At 40.8% G+C, this 20387-nt stretch overlaps 1 protein-coding gene across 14 annotated transcripts in view; it reads right to left on the reverse strand.

The window, feature by feature from the left end:
- MROH8 (maestro heat like repeat family member 8) overlaps positions 1 to 20387 on the reverse strand; it is a 49899-nt gene that overhangs the window by 13026 nt on the left and 16486 nt on the right. For 11 of the 14 annotated variants that reach the window (XR_547310.2, XR_547311.2, XR_547309.2 and 8 more), the window contains exons 5-13: positions 19252 to 19331; positions 18365 to 18509; positions 16835 to 16930; positions 15539 to 15643; positions 11310 to 11445; positions 9672 to 9790; positions 8409 to 8561; positions 6349 to 6509; positions 3073 to 3208 (exon numbers count right to left, since the gene is read on the reverse strand). Coding sequence is in view for 11 of the 14 variants with exons in the window: in XM_070588358.1 (XP_070444459.1) it covers positions 3073 to 3208; positions 6349 to 6509; positions 8409 to 8561; positions 9672 to 9790; positions 11310 to 11445; positions 15539 to 15643; positions 16835 to 16930; positions 18365 to 18509; positions 19252 to 19331 (1131 nt within the window). In the remaining 3 variants the exon portion in view is untranslated. The remainder of the gene's footprint in view (positions 1 to 3072; positions 3209 to 6348; positions 6510 to 8408; positions 8562 to 9671; positions 9791 to 11309; positions 11446 to 15538; positions 15644 to 16834; positions 16931 to 18364; positions 18510 to 19251; positions 19332 to 20387) is intronic. The other 3 variants (XM_070588364.1, XM_070588361.1, XM_070588359.1) reach the window with 1 other exon arrangement.

Genomic DNA, 20387 nt, shown 5'->3' on the forward strand with positions numbered 1-20387 from the left:
TTAAAAATGGAGAATTCCAAACCCTCACCCCAGACATTTTGCACCAGAATCTCTATTTCGATTAGACCCACAGATGAATGTGGTTTGTGTGCATATTAAAATTGAGGAGCACTGGTGTATAGGACATGAGCAGACAAGTCACAAAAGAAGAACTATAAATGGCCAATTAAAAAACATATACAGGGAGGGGGCTGGCCCTGTGGCCAAGCGGTTAAGTTCGTGCGCTCCACTTTGGAGGCTCAGGGTTTCACTGGTTCGGATCCTGGGCGTGGACATGGCACTGCTCATCAGGCCATGTCGAGGTGGCATCCCACATGCCACAACTAAAACATACAACTATGTACTGGGGGGATTTGGGGAGAAAAAGCAAAAAAAAAAAAAAGATTGGCAAGAGTTGTTAGGTGCCAATCTTTAGAGAAAAAAAAAACATATACAGGGAGGGTGAAAGGGGTAAAGGGCCACATATTTATGGTAATGGATAAAAACTAGATTAGTGGTGAGCACGATGCAGTCTATACAGAAAGTGAAATATAATAATGTACAATTGAAATTTATACAATGTTAAAAGCCAATAAGACCTCAACAAAATAATTTTTAAAAAAATATACAAATGTTCAACTTCACCAAAATGAAATAATAATTAAAACATGTTCCTTTTTCACCTATCAGCTAGGCAACAATGAAAAGACTGGTAAGGCTCAGTGTGGTGAGGGTGTGGGTAAACAGGCATTCTCACACACAACTGGGAGAAGGGCAACATTCTAGAGGACCATCTGGGAACATTATCAAAAGTTTAAATAAGTCCACCCCTTGACCTAGAAACTTCCCTTCAATGGACTTTATTCTAAGAAAATAATTGGGTATGTATAACAAAATTTATGTATGCATGATTAAGTTTGCTACAGCACTGTTTTAATGGCAGAAGTTTGAAAACTGTCAAAATGTTCACTAATATGAAACGTGATAGTGAAATAAATGGTTCTGTACCATGTATTACCTATTTTTTTCTAAGATTTTATTTTTTCTTCTTCTCCCCAAAGTCCCCCAGTACATAGTTGTATATTTTCAGTTGTGGGTGCTTCTAGTCGTGGCATGTGGGATGTCATCGCAGCATGGCTTGATGAGTGGTGCTAGGTCTGTGCCCAGGATCTGAACCAGCAAAACTCTGGGCCACAGAAGCAGAATGAGTGAACTTAACCACTCAGCCATGGAGTTGGCCCCTTACCTATTTTTTTTTGCTGAGGAAGATTCACCCTAAGCTAACATCTATTGCCAATCTTCCTCTTTTTGCTTGAGGAAGATTTGCCCTGAGCTAACATCTGCCTCTATTTTGTATGTGGGTCACTGCCACAGAATGGTTGATGAGTGGTATAGGTCCAGCCCGGGAAGTGAACCTGGGCTGCTGAAGCAGAATGTGCTGAGCTTAACCACAAGGCCACGGGGCTGGCCCCAAGTATTACCTATTTTTAAAAAGGTAATTAAAAATAAATAAATTACTATGCAGGCATGAAAAAGATAACAGAGAGCACTATATATTGATATGAAATATAGCTCATTTTTTTTTTGAGGAAGATTAGCCCTGAGCTAACATCTGCTGTCAATCCTCCTCCTTTTGCTGAGGAAGACTGGCCCTGAGCTAACATCCATGCCCATCTTCCTCTGCTTTATATGTGGGACGCCTGCCACAGCATGGCTTGCCAAGCAGTGCCATGTCTGCACCCGGGATCTGAACTGGCGAACCCTGGGTCACCAAGAAGCACAACGTGTGCACTTAACCGCTGCACCACTGGGCCGGCCCCTAGTTCATATTTTGTTAAATGAAAAACAGCAAATCATCAAACAGAATATATAGTATGATCCTATTAATATACATATACAATTTATAGACTGACCTGATTAAATATATACTTTTATCTGCCCTAACTCCCTAAAACTGCACTAAAATGACACTATAGGGATTTTTAAAAAGGTATAAACCCACAAGAACAGACAGAATAGGAGAGGAGACAATAATACATTAGAGATGTCAAAATGATTTTGGAAGCTAAAACACATGTATGGTAATAACTTAGGCCAGAGAAAGCTGAACCGTAAACTGGTAGGGAAGAAAATAAAGTAAAAATGTATATATTGATAGTGGGGCAGGCTGTGTGTCTAGCAGGGAGGGAGTATATAGGAACTCTCTGTACTTTCTGCTCAATTTTGCTGTGAACCTAAAACTCCTCTAAGAAATAAAGTCTATTTAAAAAAACATATGGGGGAAAAAAGTTTACCAAATACATACAAAAAAAGTTTCTATATGCATAAGCACTTCTAGAAAGTTCATTTTTATGGAGATGATATAACCATGAGCTAAGTATGCTTTTTAGATTTTTAAAGGATTGTATTAAAAAAAAATCCAAAGAATATGTGATGGAGACTCTATGTTGCCTGCAAAACCTAAAATATTTACCATGTGGACCTTTACAGGAAAAGTTTACCTATCTCTGCTCAAAGAGGAGCCCTGCTTTCTATTTTATACTTTTCTATATTATTTGAAATTCTTTTTCATGAGTTTGTATTACTCTTAACTGTGATGAACTATTAGCATTACTATGATGATGTATTACTCAACTTTTTTTCTTTTTTGAGGAAGATTAGCCCTGAGCTAACTGCTGCCAATCCTCCTCTTTTTGCTGAGGAAGACTGGCCCTGTGCTAACAGCCATGCCCATCTTCCTCCACTTTTATATGTGGGACACCTACCACAGCATGGCTTTTGCCAAGCGGTGCCATGTCCGCACCCGGGATCTGAACGTGCGAACTTAACTGCGGCGCCCCCGGGCCAGCCCTACTCTTAACTATTTTTAAAGGATGAGGGAAGGCATGTTGCAACATAGGAAACCATACTGATTCTTTCACTCTCTCCAGCTCCCTCCAGTCAATCCCTTGGTAGAGACACTGTAGATTTATAAATGCATGACAGAAGCAAACTTCCAGAGGAACCAAAGGAATACTCTCCAGATGGGGCGTTGGGCAGTCGTCCTAGGAGGGGAGCATGGTGGGCTGACGTTGGAGGGGCTCAACGGCTTACAGCAACAGCCACATAGGCCATCTTCTCCTGCGTGGGCACATTGTGGCACTTCTGCAGCTTCCTCAAGAGCCTCCACAGAATCCAGGTTGTGCTGGGCAGCTCCACCTCCAGAGTTCTCCACAACTCAGCCAGATGCCTAGAGATCCCAGAGTAACAGGATTCAAGACAATGGCTTATCATAGGCTTACCATGACCACAACCTCCCTGGAATCTGTTTGGAATCCAATCTATAAGAGGTTTTCCTATCTGCTCAGTTCTTCAGGGTATCAAAAGACTTACTATCTGATTTCCTAACAGTAACTCCCACGGTTTGATAGACTCAAGTTCCCATTGCCACAGCATGGACTTCAAGACCACTCATGAACTGTCCTAACCTACCTTTTCACTCTCACAACTCCCCTAGCACATACTCTGTGCTGGAGCTACCCAGACTATTCACCTTTACCAAACAAACAATGGCCTTTGAAAACCCTATACCTTTGCTTATGTTATTTCCTTAAGTTGGGAAGCCCTTTCCATAACTCTGCTCTGCCCATCAAAATCCTTCAAGGTCCAGCTCCAGTGTCATCTCTTCTGTGAAGCCTTGCTGCTTCTTCACCATGTTGCTCTTGAGAGTTTCCCCAACACTTTAAGAATGCCTCCTTTGAGATGTTGCCTCGATCTTAAATGTACTATTGTCAGTTCTCTGTATGTTTGTCTATATCTGTTCCCTCTTGAAGGCAGGGATTATGTCTGGCTTTTCTTCTATGAATCCTTCAGGACCTAGCACAATGCCAGGCTCACAGAAAGCATTCAAAGACATACTTATTCAATGCAGTCTATGGTCCTCAAATTTTGGCTAAGGCCAAGCCCTGAAACAAGGCTTTGATCCTTCTCAGAAGAGACCCTTTGTCTCCTCAAAGAAAGACAGTTTGTAATAACATCTCTTCTACCATTGACTCAAAGGTAAGGCCTGAGAGTTATATAAACATTGTGGAGGAAAATTACTGGGGGAAGACTGGGAATTACTCATGCTTTTAATCCATTCTTTTATTTTCAGAATCTACCTAGGTATCTTTGTGTGCTAGAGTCAGTGTTTTTTAAAGTGTGGTCTTCCAACTCTCTCCATCAGAATCACTCTAAAAACGGAGAGGCTTAAAACTATTCCAATATTATACTCCCTATTCTCATGATCTAATATGTAAATAAAACAAAGCAAGAAGATCCTAAAGGATTCCTAAAGGGAAGGCCAGAAAAGCAATGTGGGATGCTGAAAAGGCTCATGGCTGGGGAAAGAGATTGTGGAATATGAACATTCGTTTCTGGGATGAAACTAAGAAATCCTATACTTACTTAACCTTCTTTTTTTCTCTGAATTCCTGAGGGAGTAAATGAAGTATTTTGAGAAGTTATTTATTGTGAAAGAAGTGTTTCAAAAATGCCTTAGGTCTGCTGTACGTTTGTTAAGTGTGTTGAGAATTCATCTAAATTAGGAAAACACACACATTGGCCTATTAGCCAATGGTTCACAAATTTTAGTGTGAAAAAAGTCATCTGGAGAGTTTGTTAAAAATATGGAACAGGTTTCACCTCCAGTGACAGTGATTCTGTAGCTGTGACATGGTTTTTGTTTGCTCACCATCACTTTGGGACTCATCGATCTGTTTCATACCTTCCTTGCATTCATTTTCGCTGTTCCTTCTGTCTGGAAGGCCTTTTCCACTCCACCATCCCACTATCTACCTGGCTAATTTCCACTGAAAACTCAGCTTGAGGCAGCCCTTCTTTCAGAAACTCTTCCCCAATCCTTCATCTAATTAGGTCAAGTCCCCTCCTAGGGACTTCCACAGAACTCTGTTATTTTGCTTTGGGATCCTTTGTTATTTGTCTGTGTCTGCTACCAGACTTTGCTGCTTGAGGCCAGGTCCATGTCCTGTCCATTATTTCTCCAGTGCCTAGCAGCACCGTGCACATAGCAGATGCCTTGAAAAGACTCCTAAGAACAATCACCCCAATCTGTATGTAGATCAACTAACGGACTTCAGGCAAATGACCAAAAATATAATCAGAATGAAGTTTCCTGACTAAGTCATTTCCATTTCTAACAGATTCTACAGTTCTCATACGATCTAAAGCAGTGGTTCTCAAGTCCTCCAAGAGCTAGAACAAACACACACCATAAAATAATGCTGAAATTACTCTTAAAATAACTAGATACATTTAATATTTTGTACTAAATCAGATATTTTGTACAAGAATCTATTGTAGATAACTTGAAGCAAGTATGAAAGATTTGAAAACAACGTATTAGTGAAATATAGAAAAGTAAGAAGATTTTTTTTAATCTAAATTAACTCATATTTCTCCATGGATGGGTACAAGTTCTCCTTTTGATTTAGTGGTAGAATGTCTAACTCAGCTTACAGAAAACATCAGCATTACAGCAAGCCATTATGTGAGAACTATTCACTGAAAGTGGTTTCAAACAGTTTAAAGCTGAGAAATCTTTTCTTCAAATACAATAATTACCCACAATCACAATATATAAAGCAGATAAAAAGAGGCGCTGCTCTGGTTAAAGTGGAGTGGGCGCCTGGAGCCCTCTCCTCATGATGCACTGCCTTCCCCACAGGGCGTCTCCTGGGCCTTCCAGACTGCCTCCCTCTGAAAACCACTAATCTAAAAAAAGGCATCTTGTTTGTTCCTCTCTCTGATTCCATTCTTATTTATGCATATATTTATACTTTATGCATATATTTTTTATGTACATATTACTTTTTGGCTAAATCTTTCTCAATTGCATGCAGACATCACCCCTAAATAACTTCAGTATCTATCTCCTAAAAATAAGGGCATTCTTCTGTATAACCACATTATCTTTTACATCTAAGAAAATAATTTGATAATCTAGTATAGAGTCTATATTTAAATTTTCTCACAATTTTCTTTTATGGTTTTCATCCAGGATCCAATCAAAGTCACATATTGCATTTGGTTATGTCTCTTTAGTGTTTTTTTATCTAAAACAGTGCCCCCAGCACCATTTTTTCTTTCACGACACTAACATTTTTGAAGAGTTCAGTCCAACTGTCTTGTAAAATGTTCTTCCTTCTGGATTTTTTGGATTGTTTCATTATGTTCATGCATTATATTTTTATTTATATTGTAGGTATCTGTCTATATCTTATCTCCTCTACAAGAATATCATTAGTTTTCTGAGGGGAGCCATGTTCCACAATACTGACAGCTGTGTCACACACCCCAATTTAATCCAGAGGCTGGACCAGATTCTGTTACCTGTCATATGGTACTGGATGACACAGAAGGTGGTTGATCACTACATCTGTGTACTTGGGCCTGGAGATAAACAAACTCACAGTATTTATGATTTGGTGGCGGACTGTAGGCTGGCTGATTATGGATAGCCTGGCACAGATAACATCCATAATTTCTGGCACCTGAAGAAGGAAAAGAAATCACTAAGACCTTAATCCTGTGTGACAGTGATAATTACTGAGAATATTGTGGCTATTTCTAAGAGGTCCTGGGGGTGACTTTTAAAACAATGTTTTTATTATTATTTTTTTAAAGATTGGCACCTGAGTTAACAATTGTTTCCAATCTTCTTTTTTTTGTTCCTTTTTGCTTTTTCTCCCCAAATCCCCCAGTACATAGTTGTATATTTTAGTTGTGGGTCCTTATAGTTGTGGCATGTGGCAACATGGCCTGATGGGCGGTGCCATGTCCGTGCTCAGGATCCGAACCGGCGAAACCCTGGGCCGCCGAAATGGAGCATGCAAACTTAACCACTTGGCCACGGGGCCAGCCCCTATTATTGTTAAAAAGTTTATTATCAAAACTACTTAAAACATATCTGTATGTATGCATATGCATATAAAAGGATTTGGAAGAACATATGTACAAAGATGTTAATAATGTGTCTTTGAGTGATGGAATTTTTTTTGCTTATATATTTTTTCTAATTTTTCCTTAATGATTATGTATTGATTTGATAATAAGATGAACTAATAAAAGTGTTGCAAGGAAGCTGGGTTTTTTTCCACTCTGACTGTAAGAGTACCAGAGGAGTCACCGCCTTCCTCCCAGTGATGCCTATCTCGCTCAGGGTAAAGGAAACAGAAGCCGCCGGGCTTTGGTCTTTCTCTGCTTGGACTACTCTTCCCACTCATAGACTCATGGCTTCAGGTCTTTGTGGAAATGTCAGCTTCTCAGAGAGTCACTCCTCAATGACCTCACATAAAATGGCTGTCATTATCACCAGCTGCCAGAAATTGGTTTAAGGATGAGCAAGGGATGCGACTCTGGCTGATGAAACATGAGGGAAAATCTACTGGGGGCTTTTGGGAAAGATTTTCCTCTCTGATTAAAGGGACAAAAGGAAGGCAACATCTCTCTTCGCTGGATAGTCTTGTCTTATCCGCTCATAAAGTCTGACGCCGCAGTGACCATCTTATGACTTAAACAAACAGGCAAAGTGGAAAGATGGAAAAGCCCTTGGCTCTTTGATAACACTGTTGAGTCCCTGAACCAATCTTAGAAAATCTACTCCACTTCCAGCCTTCTTGGTGTATGGGACCATAAACTCTCTATCTTCTCATGGTCTGGTTATTTCACAGCTGAAAGCACCCAACCGATACAAGCGCCAATCTCACAATGCTCTCATCATACTGCTTTTTTTGCATTTTTGCTATTTTAATAGGTTAAAAACTGGGTTTTCATCATTTAAAAATTACTTTTTACTTTTATCAAAGTGCAACATGCACACAATTTAAAAAGTCCAGTGGTACTTCAAGGCTCTCTCCTGCCCATTCCCCAGGTCCGCTTTCCAGAGACAACTACCTTTATCCCTTTCTCTCTTCCAGTATGTCCTTCCATATTTCTAGATGATCTAATCATATTGTGATTTCTTGATGTAACAATTTTAGACAGATTTAAATAAATTCTCTTGATTTTAAGCTTACAAGTCAGCTTCCTTCTAGGATCACTGATAGCTTGACTTTTTAAAATTTGACACCTTTAATTAACCTAGATGAAGATCTAAATTGAAGTTAACATTCTCATATGTGTTAATTATATCTTTATATCTCTGGGAAATATAGACCATAACTTGGATTTCTAAAAATCTCCCTCCCTAGTTGCATCCATAGTGGTTGTTTATTACAGGCTTGTTGAATGGATGAATGTTAGACACTGACCAATGGACTAAGGCTTTGACCGTGGTCCCTGGCAGCAGTTCTCAGCTGAACAGGAAAAGCAGAAGAGACCTCAGCAGCTGCAGCAGGGGAGAGGTCGTGCCAGTATTTCAAACCTAGAAAATGGCCACTGAGCTTTTTTACCTTCTCAAATCGGGACTCTGCATTTTTCACCAATGTTATCAGCAATTCTCCCGCTGACTGCTGGGTGCAGGGATGTTTCACATTTTTCAAGCCATCCAATGTGGTCATTACAAACTGGTAGAGCTCATCTGAATCGAGAAAAACTTCAAAGACCTGAAATGATTTAGGGAAAATGAACTTCCAAGATATATGATACCATAGAAAGAGTCCTGAAGTAGATTCTATGTTAACAATCAGAGAAGTGTACAAAGATGTACAAGGCTGTTCACTTCAGTCTTGTTTACAAGAGTGAAAAACTGGAAGCAACCCAACTGTCTACTGCTAGGGTCTGTGCATGGCCTTTTACCGCTGACTTTCAGAAAGAAGTTTTATTACCGAGATCTTCAGAAAGAGTCACACTTTTAAAGGAGTAGGACTAAAGGAAAGTCTCTAAAGCTACAGAGCTGACAGGGTCCCAGGCATAGCTAAAAGACCTTGTCTGGAGACAATATATTAAAAGAAGTGTGATTCTGCTTCTCATTGTACTTGACAGTGTATAAAGTCCTTCACATGATTATAGCAGGTATAATGACTGGGCACTTACTATGTGACAGGCACTGAGCAAGGCGTTTTCCACACAATGTCTTATTTAACCCTTACAACAATTGAGTTATCCCAATTTTTACAGATCCTCATTGTGCAGATGAGGAAACTGATGCACAGAGAATTTTAAATTACCTGATACCTTTGACTCTACATGAGTAAGATCTGCAGGTTTTCTTTTATTCTATAGCTTCTAACATAGTGCCTGGTGCCCAGTAGGTGCTTAAATATGTGTTGAATAATGATAAATATATTAATTAAAAAGGGTATGGCTTATCAGATCAACTACATTTTCTTGCAGCTCCTTTTTGTGACAAGGATTTACATTTGCAAGAGCCTGGCTAGGGTTAGGAGAGCCATCAATGGAAGCCGTTTGTCTGAAGAGATATCCAAACAGAGATATTGGCCCCACTGATGGGTTGACCTAAACCACTAAACTAATAGGGCAAAGTGTAGAAGTCTCAAGACCATGGTGCCTCATCTCCAAATCAGGGAATGTTTAGAGAGCACCTTCTCAGGCAATTTTGTATCTTTAGTTTTATAAGAAATTATCAAAACTTTTCCTAAAGTGGTTTTACCATTTCACATTCTCACAAGCAAATGCATGAGACTTCTGGTTGCTTCCCATCCTCTGCAACATTTCATATGGTCTGCCTTTATAACTTCAGCCATTCTGATTACCTGGGCAATTTTGAAGGGACAACTGTAGAACCGTTTAATACTATAGAGTTCTAGGAGTTCTCGACATTTTTTCATGGCTCTTTTCAAGCTTTGGTGATTTTTCTTGTCATGAGTGATATCTGAGAAAAAAATGAAATATTAATACTTTCTGGCTTATATCTTTCATCTTGATTTTGCAAGTCTGGTTGATCTCTAGGTTGAAGATCTCACTCTTCTTGTCTTTTTCAAACTTGAATAAAAATGCCTGGGGGAAGGAGTGCGTGTCAATCTGAAGGCTGATTTGTTTCCCCTCTGTTGTAGAGCAACCCATAAAAAGGGCTGAAAGAAAAAGAAAAGAGCTTTTTGAAAGAGCAGAGCTTTTGAGTGATTTGGAAGTACAACCAAGGTGAGCTAAACCATTCCCGCACTGGTGAGGACTTTTGAGGGGTCTCCCTATGACGCTTAGGTCCCCACAAAAAATTGTACGATTCTGTACTGTCTGATAATTCTGTGTATCAGAACTTTTTATGTGTTTAGTTTTGCTGATGATTGAACCTGCCAACATGCCCTCACAGTGCCTTGGTTTTTTCACGTTTTGTTGTGACTCATGGTCGCTGGAAATTTATGTATGGGGCCCATGTGTCTGGGCCCTTGGTTGAGCATATTATCTCTCCAACTGGACAATAAACTCTTGGGGAAAGGACCCTGTGTGTCTTGTTCACCAGTGCATCCTGAGAACAAGTGCCTCAGAAATCTATGCTGAGCAAGTAAGCACTTGCATCTCCACGGCTCTATGTCTTGGTAGACACTGCTCACACTCAGAGCTGCCCAGAGATGAGACGGCTGCTTTGGGAAGCACACAGCTTCCTTATCCTTAGGATGAGCAAGCCCAGGCCGGGCGACTAGCTGGTGGGGATAGAGTGGACTCAGACTCAAACACCGGGGGCATGCTGGCTTAGATGTTTCTGAAGTCTCTGCTAACTGGGGGTTTGATGATTCATTCTTTGACCAAATGGTCCTCTTTCTATTCTTCAAACTCCGAAAGCTCTTATCTCCCAAGGGTCCTTGCTTATGCTGTGCCTTCTGCCTCATATGCTTTTCTCACCTCTTCACCTGACTAATGTTCTTTATTTTTCAGGTTATCTTCAGAGAGGCATTTTCTGAACCCCACAACTAGATTTGATTCTCATTCATGGCCCCTGTAATTTCCCTTCATAGCAGTTATCTTAGTTTGTAACAACAGAGTTATTTGTTGATTCTTTGATTGTCTGACTCCCCCACTAGACTATATGCTGGTTACTGTTAGATCCCAAGTAAGTATTCAGTAAACATTTATGGGATAAATAAATAAATGAAGGCCCGAATGATGGCAGGAACTTCTTCCACTTCTGACCAAACTAATCACTCCAGTCCGTCCACATGTTTAGCTACTCCAATTCGATGGCCAAGCAGATGGCTGCCTCTGACGGGGCAGACCCACTGTTAGGACTCTATCAAGTCAGTGCTGCTTCTTCTCTGCCTTTGACTATGTGCCCTTCCCCTTATGAGCTACTGTAAAAAGTCTTTCTAGAATGTGGGGAGTGAGGACACATGGAGGACTGTGCTTGTGTTGTGCTAGAGGATTTATTCAGGGCCTCGCTGCCTTCAGCAGTGCCTTACACTTCAGCTTCAGCGTGATATGCAGCAAGTAGTGTGTGCCCTCGGCAGCCTCCTCGGCCACCTCTGTCAGTGGGTCCCCACACAGTAGTGCCATCAGAGCCGCTAGGTGTCCAAGTCTTTGGAATCGCAGTGGAAGCTAGTTAGGAAGAAAAAGAAAGATGCCATTAGAATACAGGGGCATTTGATGCCTTAGATTTAGGTCGTTGAGAAGTAACTCCATTTCCCCCTCTACTCCAGAGAAGTGCAAGGGTCCCAATCAGCCCTTGGATCTCTTTAAGGTTAACATTTAACGTGTATAGATACAACATATCCAGCACATGATATTAAATAGGGCAAGTTCTGACCTAAGTAAGCAATCTGAAAAAAGCAAAAGCTTTGTATATAAAGATGTTCATTCTAGCACTGTTTTAAAAGACCACATATTGGAAATAATTGCGCAATAACAAGGAGAACTATGGTATAGCCACTCTGTGAATATAGCCATTAGGGATAAAGTATCCTAGGAATTTGTGATAAGGTAGGAAAATATGCTAGTCTGCTAAGTGAAAAAGCTGGATGCAAAGTTGAGGTGTACCATTTAATTCTATTTAAAAATTTTATTTATTGATATCTTGACTGACTAAAGAAAAATAGTAAGGTAGCTGGCAAAAATCACATCAGAAGAAGAGATATAGTGAAGAAAGTGGGACAAATTAAAAAATGAAGGTAGAAAAGATGAATGAAGTTAAGAATTTGGTTAGCATGCAGAACGCACACTCATCATTCGTTTGGGGTAGGCCACGGAGCTAGGCTCTGAACTTCCTTAGGGCTAACGCAGAGGTACACACAATCTTATATACAATATGATTCACATTGCCCATAAGATAAGAAGCACAACTCTTCCTAGGATTGAGGCAAAAAGAAATTTCTTCTATGGCTCTTCATAAAAATATACTGAGGGGCCCACCCGGTGGCGTAGTGGTTGAATTCACAGGCTCCACATTAGTGGCCCAGGGTTCACAGGTTCAGATCCTGGGCATGGACTTGCACATTGCTCATCAAGCCATGCTGTGGCAGCATCCCACATACAAAAAATAGAGGAATACTGGCACAGATGTTAGCTCAGGGCCAATCTTCCTCACACACACACACACAAATATATATATATAGAGAGAGAGAGATATGAACAACAGCCTCTACAACTTATTTACAGTAAACATAGTAACATATACACAAAGCTGTCTAACATCTTTCATTCACTGATATAACCTTCATTCATACATTCAATCAACAAACACTGAGTGTCAATGATGATCCGGGAACTGGTTATGCCTATGGTACTTATGGGCAAGGCACTATGGTTGGCACTGGGGATATAAGCAGTGAACAAAAGATAACATCCCTGTTCATGGAGGTGATATTGTAGTTGGAGGAACATAAAATAACAAACGTTAAAGTAAAATTTACTATGTCTCAAATGGTGATACATGCTATGATGAAGAAAAATGCAGGAGAAAAGGATAGGAACTGCTATTTTAGAATGGTCAGGAAAGACGTCACTTTCCTGTTGATGTTGAAATGAGAGATTAAGCCATATAGATATCTGGGAGAAAAGCACTCCAGGCAGAGAGAACAGCAAGTGCAAAGAGAAGGGAGTATGTGTGGTGTTTCTGAGGAATAAGTAGGGTAGGTTGGCTGGAGCAAAGTAAAAAAGAGCAAAAAAAAATAGGAGATAGATGAGGATGGGGCCAGATGGCATAACAACTTACAGAATATTATAAGAATTTTGGATTTTATTCTGTGTGACATGGGAAGGCATTGGAGGGTTAGCCATTGGAGGGTTTTGAGCAGAGAGGGGACATAAGCTGACTTACATTTATTCAATAAATATTTAATTAAGTATCTACTATGTGGTATATTCTGTGGTAGGCACTGGGGATTATGCGGTGAACAAGATAAACACAATCACTGATGAAGTTTGCATTCTATTAGAGGGAAATAGGCAGTAAGTCAATAAACAAACAATCAAACAAGATAACCTCTGAACCTAAGAAGCCCTAGGAAGGAAAGAGAGTGATGAGATAGAGAGCAAGGGTAGATCTATTTGTAAGCAAAGGCCTTTTTGAGGTGGAAACATTTGAACTGAGCACTAAAGAATGACGACAGGTTAGCTATGTGAAGAGTTGGGGAAGGTCATTCCCAGCAGAGGAAGCAGTAAGTGCAAAGGCCATGAGGCAGGAAGAGCTTTACATGATAAGGAATGTAAAGGAGGCCAGTGTAGGGGAGTAAATCAGGGGGTGTAGAGAGGCAGGCAGGAGCTAGATCATACAAGACCTTGTATTCAAGAACAGCTGGATCAAAAGAGTGGCACAGGTTTTAAGAAGATAACTCTGGCTAAATATAGAGAACACATTGGAAGGAACTGAAGGGGAAGCCCCCATCCCAACACACTCATGCACAAAAAAGTACTCAGAAGGAATAAAAAAAGGTTAATGGTAGCTATCTCTGGATGACAGCAACAAGATAATTTTTCTTCCTTCTACTTTTTAAAAATATTTAAAAATTTTTCTATAATAAACATATTTATATTCATAATACAAAAAGACCCCCAACTTTATTAAGACAAAAAAGGCCACTGGAGAATTATGTTCCTAGTCTGATGACAAAGTGGTTCTTTAACAATCTCTTTTCTAAATCTCTATCTTTTATTTGAGACTAGGAAAAAAGTTAGGGACCCAGGGAATATGCAGTTTTCAAAATTGTACACTTAAATTGGTAGGATTTCATTATATATAAATTATAATTTAATAAAGTTGATTTAAGAAAAGCTATGGACCTTCTCAGAAAAATCCAGAAGACTGCACCACACAAAATTCTGCATACGCTTTTCCGGATGTTCACATACCTCAAAGGCACCTAGGTACAGCACCCCTACATTAGCAATTCTCCCTAGGAAGAAAATGCTAAGGAAGATATCCAGGGCCTAGAGAGAGATTATATAGGAGAGAGTCATTTGAAACTCTTTTCTTGTTTAATCTGCAGCCAAAATTAGAGGTTAAGGAATGCAGAAGGAAGAACAATACATTATTGTTATTAGAATAACAACAGTAGGGTAGTCAGTGATGACAGAATAATAAGGTAGTCTGGTATGGCCAGAAGTTACTTGCTTTCCTTGACTAAAGAGAGAAAAAAGGAAGTAGCATAGCTTGAGGGACTGAATTTAGTTCAATAATGAGGTGGAAAGTTTGGATGTATTTTCTTTTCTTCTTTTTTTTCTTTGTGAAGAAGATTGGCCCTGAGCTAACATCTGTGCCAATCTTCCTCTATTTTATGTAGGATGTTGCCATAGTGTGGCTTGACGAGCAGTGCTAGGTCCGAACCCAGGATCTGAACCTGTGAACCCTGGGCCACCAAAGCAGAGTGCAGGAACTTAACCACTACACCACTGGGCCAGCCTCTGGATATATTTTCATCATGAGAAATAAGAAAGTTAGTGGATGCTGTCCCTTTAAGCATGACTGTTAGAATATTTTTACCAAGGACAAATTCTCTAAGGAAAATTTTGGCATAGGTCCTAGCATTCCTAACCCCCAACTTCTCTTCCAACTCCCAGGCCTTATTACGCAGACCAGAGAAATGATGGATGGAGAACAGGAGGCGCTCCAGTGCCTACAAGATCTACTTGGGAAAGAGGAAAGAGAGATTCACAGATGAAAAAAAAGAATAGACCTGGAAGGAGGATCTTAGTTTTGGGGAATTCTTTTTAGGAGTTATGGGATAGGATTCAGAACAACTGAGAACTGAGAGAGTGAAACAGAGAAATGAGAGGATTTAAAAAGGGGTACCATCGAACTGTTCTCTCTGAGATGCTGGGAGATATTTAAATTCACTTAACATTTGCCTGCTGAACTTTGTTCCTTCAAATACAACACTGCACAGAGACTCGGCCACTGTGAGCCCTCAGATACTTTCAGGTTACATTTATTTACTCATTCACTCAAAAACATTTACTGTATTGTTGTGTTCCAGCTCTGGTGCTAAGCAGTGGGGGTGCAAGCTCAACACACGCAGTACCTGGCCTCAAGCTGCTCCAATTTCAGGAGAGGGCAGACAGGTGGAAAATGCTAAGTGCTACCATATTACATGAGCACCAAGGAGTCACCAGCTTGGGGAGTCAGAAACAGGAGGGGAAACAGGCAGTAATAAGATGGCTTTGGATCCTTCTTCCTCTGCAGCTGAAGGCTGCTTACCTTCAAGCTGAGGTGTCTGGATAAGCACTTCAGAACTTGAGCCATGCTGGCTGCGGCCCGTTCTCGCTCAGGGTCTTTGGCTGACTGTAACCAGGGGTCCATGTGCTGCGAAAAATAAAGGGAGCCTAAACGGGTTATCAGGAAGATTTGGGATAACATCTTTCTTCTGTTTGGAAGAAAATATGGAGAGAGAAGTGCCACATGTCACTACTGTGTCTCAAAATACTTCCCTAAAGGATACACGCCAGTTTGGGTTGGAACTGAAGGTGAGGGGATGACAAACAAGGCACCAAGACCCAGAGGGCCAGCGGTCTGGCTTCTACAGGGGCTTATTTTCTAGTTTTGTTTTCCCTTCATTCCACTTCCTTCAATTATTTATACTATTCTTCTGTATATTTTTAGCCTTCTGAAACCTGAAAGAAAGAAAATTAATCATGTGCTACTAAAGAACTGTGAGGATGGAGAAATTGCATCTGCCTGCAACAGTCAGGGAAGGAGTCACGGAGAGCATAATATCCAGGAGTAGGAGCTGCATAAAGAAGGTGGCCTTCCAGGTGGAAGAAACGGCTGGAATTAAGCTGCCAAGGCAGGAAAGTATAAGGCACAACTGGATAGGAGAGAGAAACCCAACCTGCCTGGGGTGTTGATGTACAAGAAGAAGAGGAATGAGAAATAGCATTAAGGTCAGTTGTGGCAAAGATAAATGTCCATCTGTACTTACACTCAAATGATTAAGAACAGTTTAAGGGGTTCTTCCTTTCTGGGATATCTTCATCTTAAAAGCAGTAAGAGAGCAACCTGCTTGAACTGCAGTAAATGCACTCGATGAATAAATCCCTAATGATGGAATGGCATGCACTAGAACCCGTACAGGTGGTGGCAAGTGGTCACTAATGACTTTGAATCTTGCCTGGTAGGCAGATGCCTATTTACTCATTCATGAACCTGACTCTGTTCTCTGGTCACTGAAACCCTTCTATGGTAGTAACTGATAATAACTTAAGGAAAAATTATAGCAACCATTTAAACCCTTTATTGAAGGCCATTTATTCATACTCATAGTAATTATTATCTCAGTTTAAAGGTGAAGAAAAAAGACTGAGAGATTAAAGTCCTTCCCGAATTTATAACCAACGAATTGCAATGAGTCAGAATTTGAACCCAAGTCTGACTCAAAACTGATAGCTGATCCTCTTAACTATTAAGCTCTCTCTTAAAACTTAATCCACATTTTCTTCTTCCATTTTCACCAGTTAATAGGAATAGTTTCCCATTCTCTCCTGATCTTCCGTTTACCTTAAAAATGGTATCAAGATTTTCCAAATGTGGGTCTTTAACCACCAAACTCTGGAGCATCTCAGAGAATGCCTGAAACGTCTGCCTGTAGAGACACTGAAAGAGCACAGGATCAGTGATGCTCCCCTATACGAAGTTCCCCAAGCACGGTACACTTTTAAGGCTTTCCTCGTTATCTGGAGACCTTCCTTAAATGTGCAGAACCAGCGTAAAAGTATTTGTAGGCTGTTTGTGACCTGAGGTGAAACAATATATATTCATATTAAACGGACTCCTCAGCATCATGGGGAACAGTTAACTGATTCTAACTACATTTGGGGAATTATTTAGGGTCATTAAGATACAAGTTTGACTTGTGGCTCTTTCTGACATCTTGAAACAAAGGGGAGCAAAGTTCCCTTTGGCAATTGCTTTACCAACTGGTTTACTAGCTGCAGAAGAAAATCAAAGCCTTTGCATTCCTCTTCTCTCTGCCAGAAAGCTGCTCCTCCAGAGACAGACACACCCTCTCTCTTCAACTGTTACCTTATCAGGAAGGCTTCCCTGACCACCCTATGTAGAAAAGGCCCTGAGCCTCCCAATCACAGAACATTTTATCCTCCCCTTTCCTTTTTATTTTCTCATAGCTCTTATCACCACCTGATATTCTGTGTATCAGCAGTTTGCGTCTCTGCACCAGGACACAGGCTCCCCAGATGAGTGCTTACTGCTGTATTTCTGTCACCTATCATGATGCTTAGCACATGCTAATTCTAAATATCTGCTAAGGATATGAATACTCCGTCCGGGAGGAAGAAATTCCCCCCTTTACCTCTCTTGATTTCTTATGGCTAGACTAATAAAAGTGACACAAGATCGCATTAACAGGGGAAAAAACCAATTTAATATGCATGTATGGGAAATCATCATAAAAATGACACTCAGAAAGTGAACAAAGCAGGCAGTTTATATATCTTTTTTACAAAAAAAAACAATAAATTTGTGAGGAACTGAGAGGACAAAGAAACTTAGGTTTGGTGTATGTAATTAGTGAGGAATTTAAACAGAGTTTAGACTTGAGGTAGGAAATTAGTAAAAGTAACAAGGTTTATTTATGCAGTCTTCTCAGCCCTGAATTCTCTGGCTCTGGTGATGAGGATGTCTCTATCTCCTGGTACGGGAAGAGTACTCTTCACATGGGGGATTTATTTCCTGCTTTCAGGGGGAGCAGAGAGAGGAGGATCAAAACTTTAAGTCAAAACAAGTAACTTTAATTCGAAGTAATCAATATGCCATTGTGGGATATTTTGGGGTGGCCTGCCCTTGGCCCCAGCAACTCTCACCTTATTTTAAAGTCAAAAGCAAGGAAGAAGGAATGACATGGAAAAGAAAGAAGATAAAATAAAGAGGAAAAAAAGCTATTTAACTATTTTATTCACGAGACTTGGCTTAAATGGTTTTTGGCTAGTTCCAAAAAATCAAATGCACTCTCAAAAGGCCAAGATCAGCTGACCCTGTGGCTGGCAAGTTACAAAGCAAAGCAAGAGTTACCTCTGAATTGTAGGGCCCACTGGGTGTGATTTCCTGCAGCTGGGTCAGACTCGTTACAGATGGCAGAGTGATTATACTTTTCATGATAAGACTGAACAACTCAGCTCGATCTTCAGAGCCAAACAGCAAATGGACATTTTGGTAACTAAGAAAAGACAGTTTGGGAAGAGTCTGATTTGACGTTGATAAGCAGGGATCAAGGTAACTGAAAAGGAAAGGGTAGACTGACTGGTACATCACTCTGAGGGAAAGATAAATGGCATACTTGTCAGTCTGTGTAGATAAAGCTCACAAAAGCTTAGAGGAAGAGTTTCAGGTTCAGAGCCCCCATCCTTCTTCCCTTTCCCTCCTCACCTCCACAGAGCTCACTGGAGTGACACCCTTCCAGGCTTTCCTCTAGTCCAACCAGGGAGGGAAGCCTGCTACAGTCTAATGTAGTACACCATGATTTTCCAAAGCGTGTTCTGCTGCATGTTGGTTAGTTCAGGGAATGGTGGGTTAGACCAAGTTAAAAAACCTTTTTAACTACAGGACTTCTTGGGACCTTTAACCAGTTAATGTGCAGTACAAATCTCCAAGAGAGGTAAATAGCAGGCAGCCCTTCCAAATTTCTTGGACCATGGAACTCTAATGTCATGAAGCGTATATGGAAGTAACTTTCCACTGAATGTACTTTGACAAAACTGAACTCTAAAGGGGTTCCATTAAGGTCTTTCAGATATAGATGGCAGCATCCATGAAATCAAAGTTCTTACAGAAAAACATGGATTTGGCTTCCCCTTCCCTATATAAATAGTTTTCAGAAGTTAAAAATATGTAATATGCTGGCTCTGGTATTGGCCCAGAATGAGGAACCAGGACACATGTGTGGGGCATGTTGGCATCACCTGAGGTCAGCGATGGTGATAAAGACCTCCTGGCGCACAGGACTGAAGACAGAATGCAGGGGCTCCTCCACCACCAGCCTCTGCAATGAGAGCGAAAGAACTTCAGAGAGTCAAGAATTTGCCAAGTCACGAGGCCAGATGATCAGAGATGTGGATGGCTTGCAGGAACAGCAGCGAGTCCTTCAGCAGGCCCTGCTCCTCGGCTCCACAAGACTGGCCACAGGACAGTGGCTGGGCTAGGAGTTTATTCTCCAGAGCCAGAGCCTGAGGCCTGGCTCTGCCTCTTCACAGCTGTTTGAGCTGACACAAGTTATTTAACCTCCTGTGCCTCAGTTTCCTCACCTGTAACAGGAGATAAGGGTACTACTTTCCTTCCTGGAGTGGTTGTGAATACTAAATGAGCTCATTCATAATACCTAATAGCCCTCAATAACTGTTAGATAGTGTCTGTTGTTCATTATTTTCATTACTAACGATTATTTCTGGTTTAGGCATCTGAATTCCTCTTTCTACTAAACCAGCCATCTCTACTATAGTGCCTAATATTATTATGTTACCTGTCATAGAAAAGGACTAACTTTCCAAATTCCAAATTGGCAGAGGGAAAGCTGCCTTGCTCTGCTGGAAAAATCTGCAGAGTGATAGAAGAAAACAGGCTTTGGAGCTAGATAGCACCTTGGTTTGAGCACTGGCTCTGCCACTCACTCACTGCGTGACCCTGAACGCATTATGTAACTTCCCTGTGCCTGAGTTTCCTTATCTGTATGGAGGAAATGAGATATACCTCAGGGAGTTGATGAGCAAATGTAAGTGGTTGTAGTAGAAGCCATACTGAGTTGTCTACCCAGCCTCTCTGGAAACTGCCCCTGGCCCATAGGAACGGGCACCTCACAGCCACGTTTCCGCTAAGTCCTTCTGTTCCACTAACCACAGCTCGTCCATCCAGTAGTTAGCACCAAGGTCAATTAGATTCTCTCTCTTAGGTATCTGGAACTGAGACAAAGGGCTTCAATCTCAGTCTGGCAGATCTACTAAAAGGAAAAATTTTTAAATTTGGGAGCACCGGGCCCTAATGACAAAGTAACAGAGAGAGCCAATTTTGGGAAGAGAGAGGGAAAAATGGAAATACCTACAAA

The sequence above is a fragment of the Equus przewalskii genome, chromosome 21 (assembly GCF_037783145.1).
Source record: "Equus przewalskii isolate Varuska chromosome 21, EquPr2, whole genome shotgun sequence".
Lineage (NCBI taxonomy): Eukaryota > Metazoa > Chordata > Mammalia > Perissodactyla > Equidae > Equus > Equus przewalskii.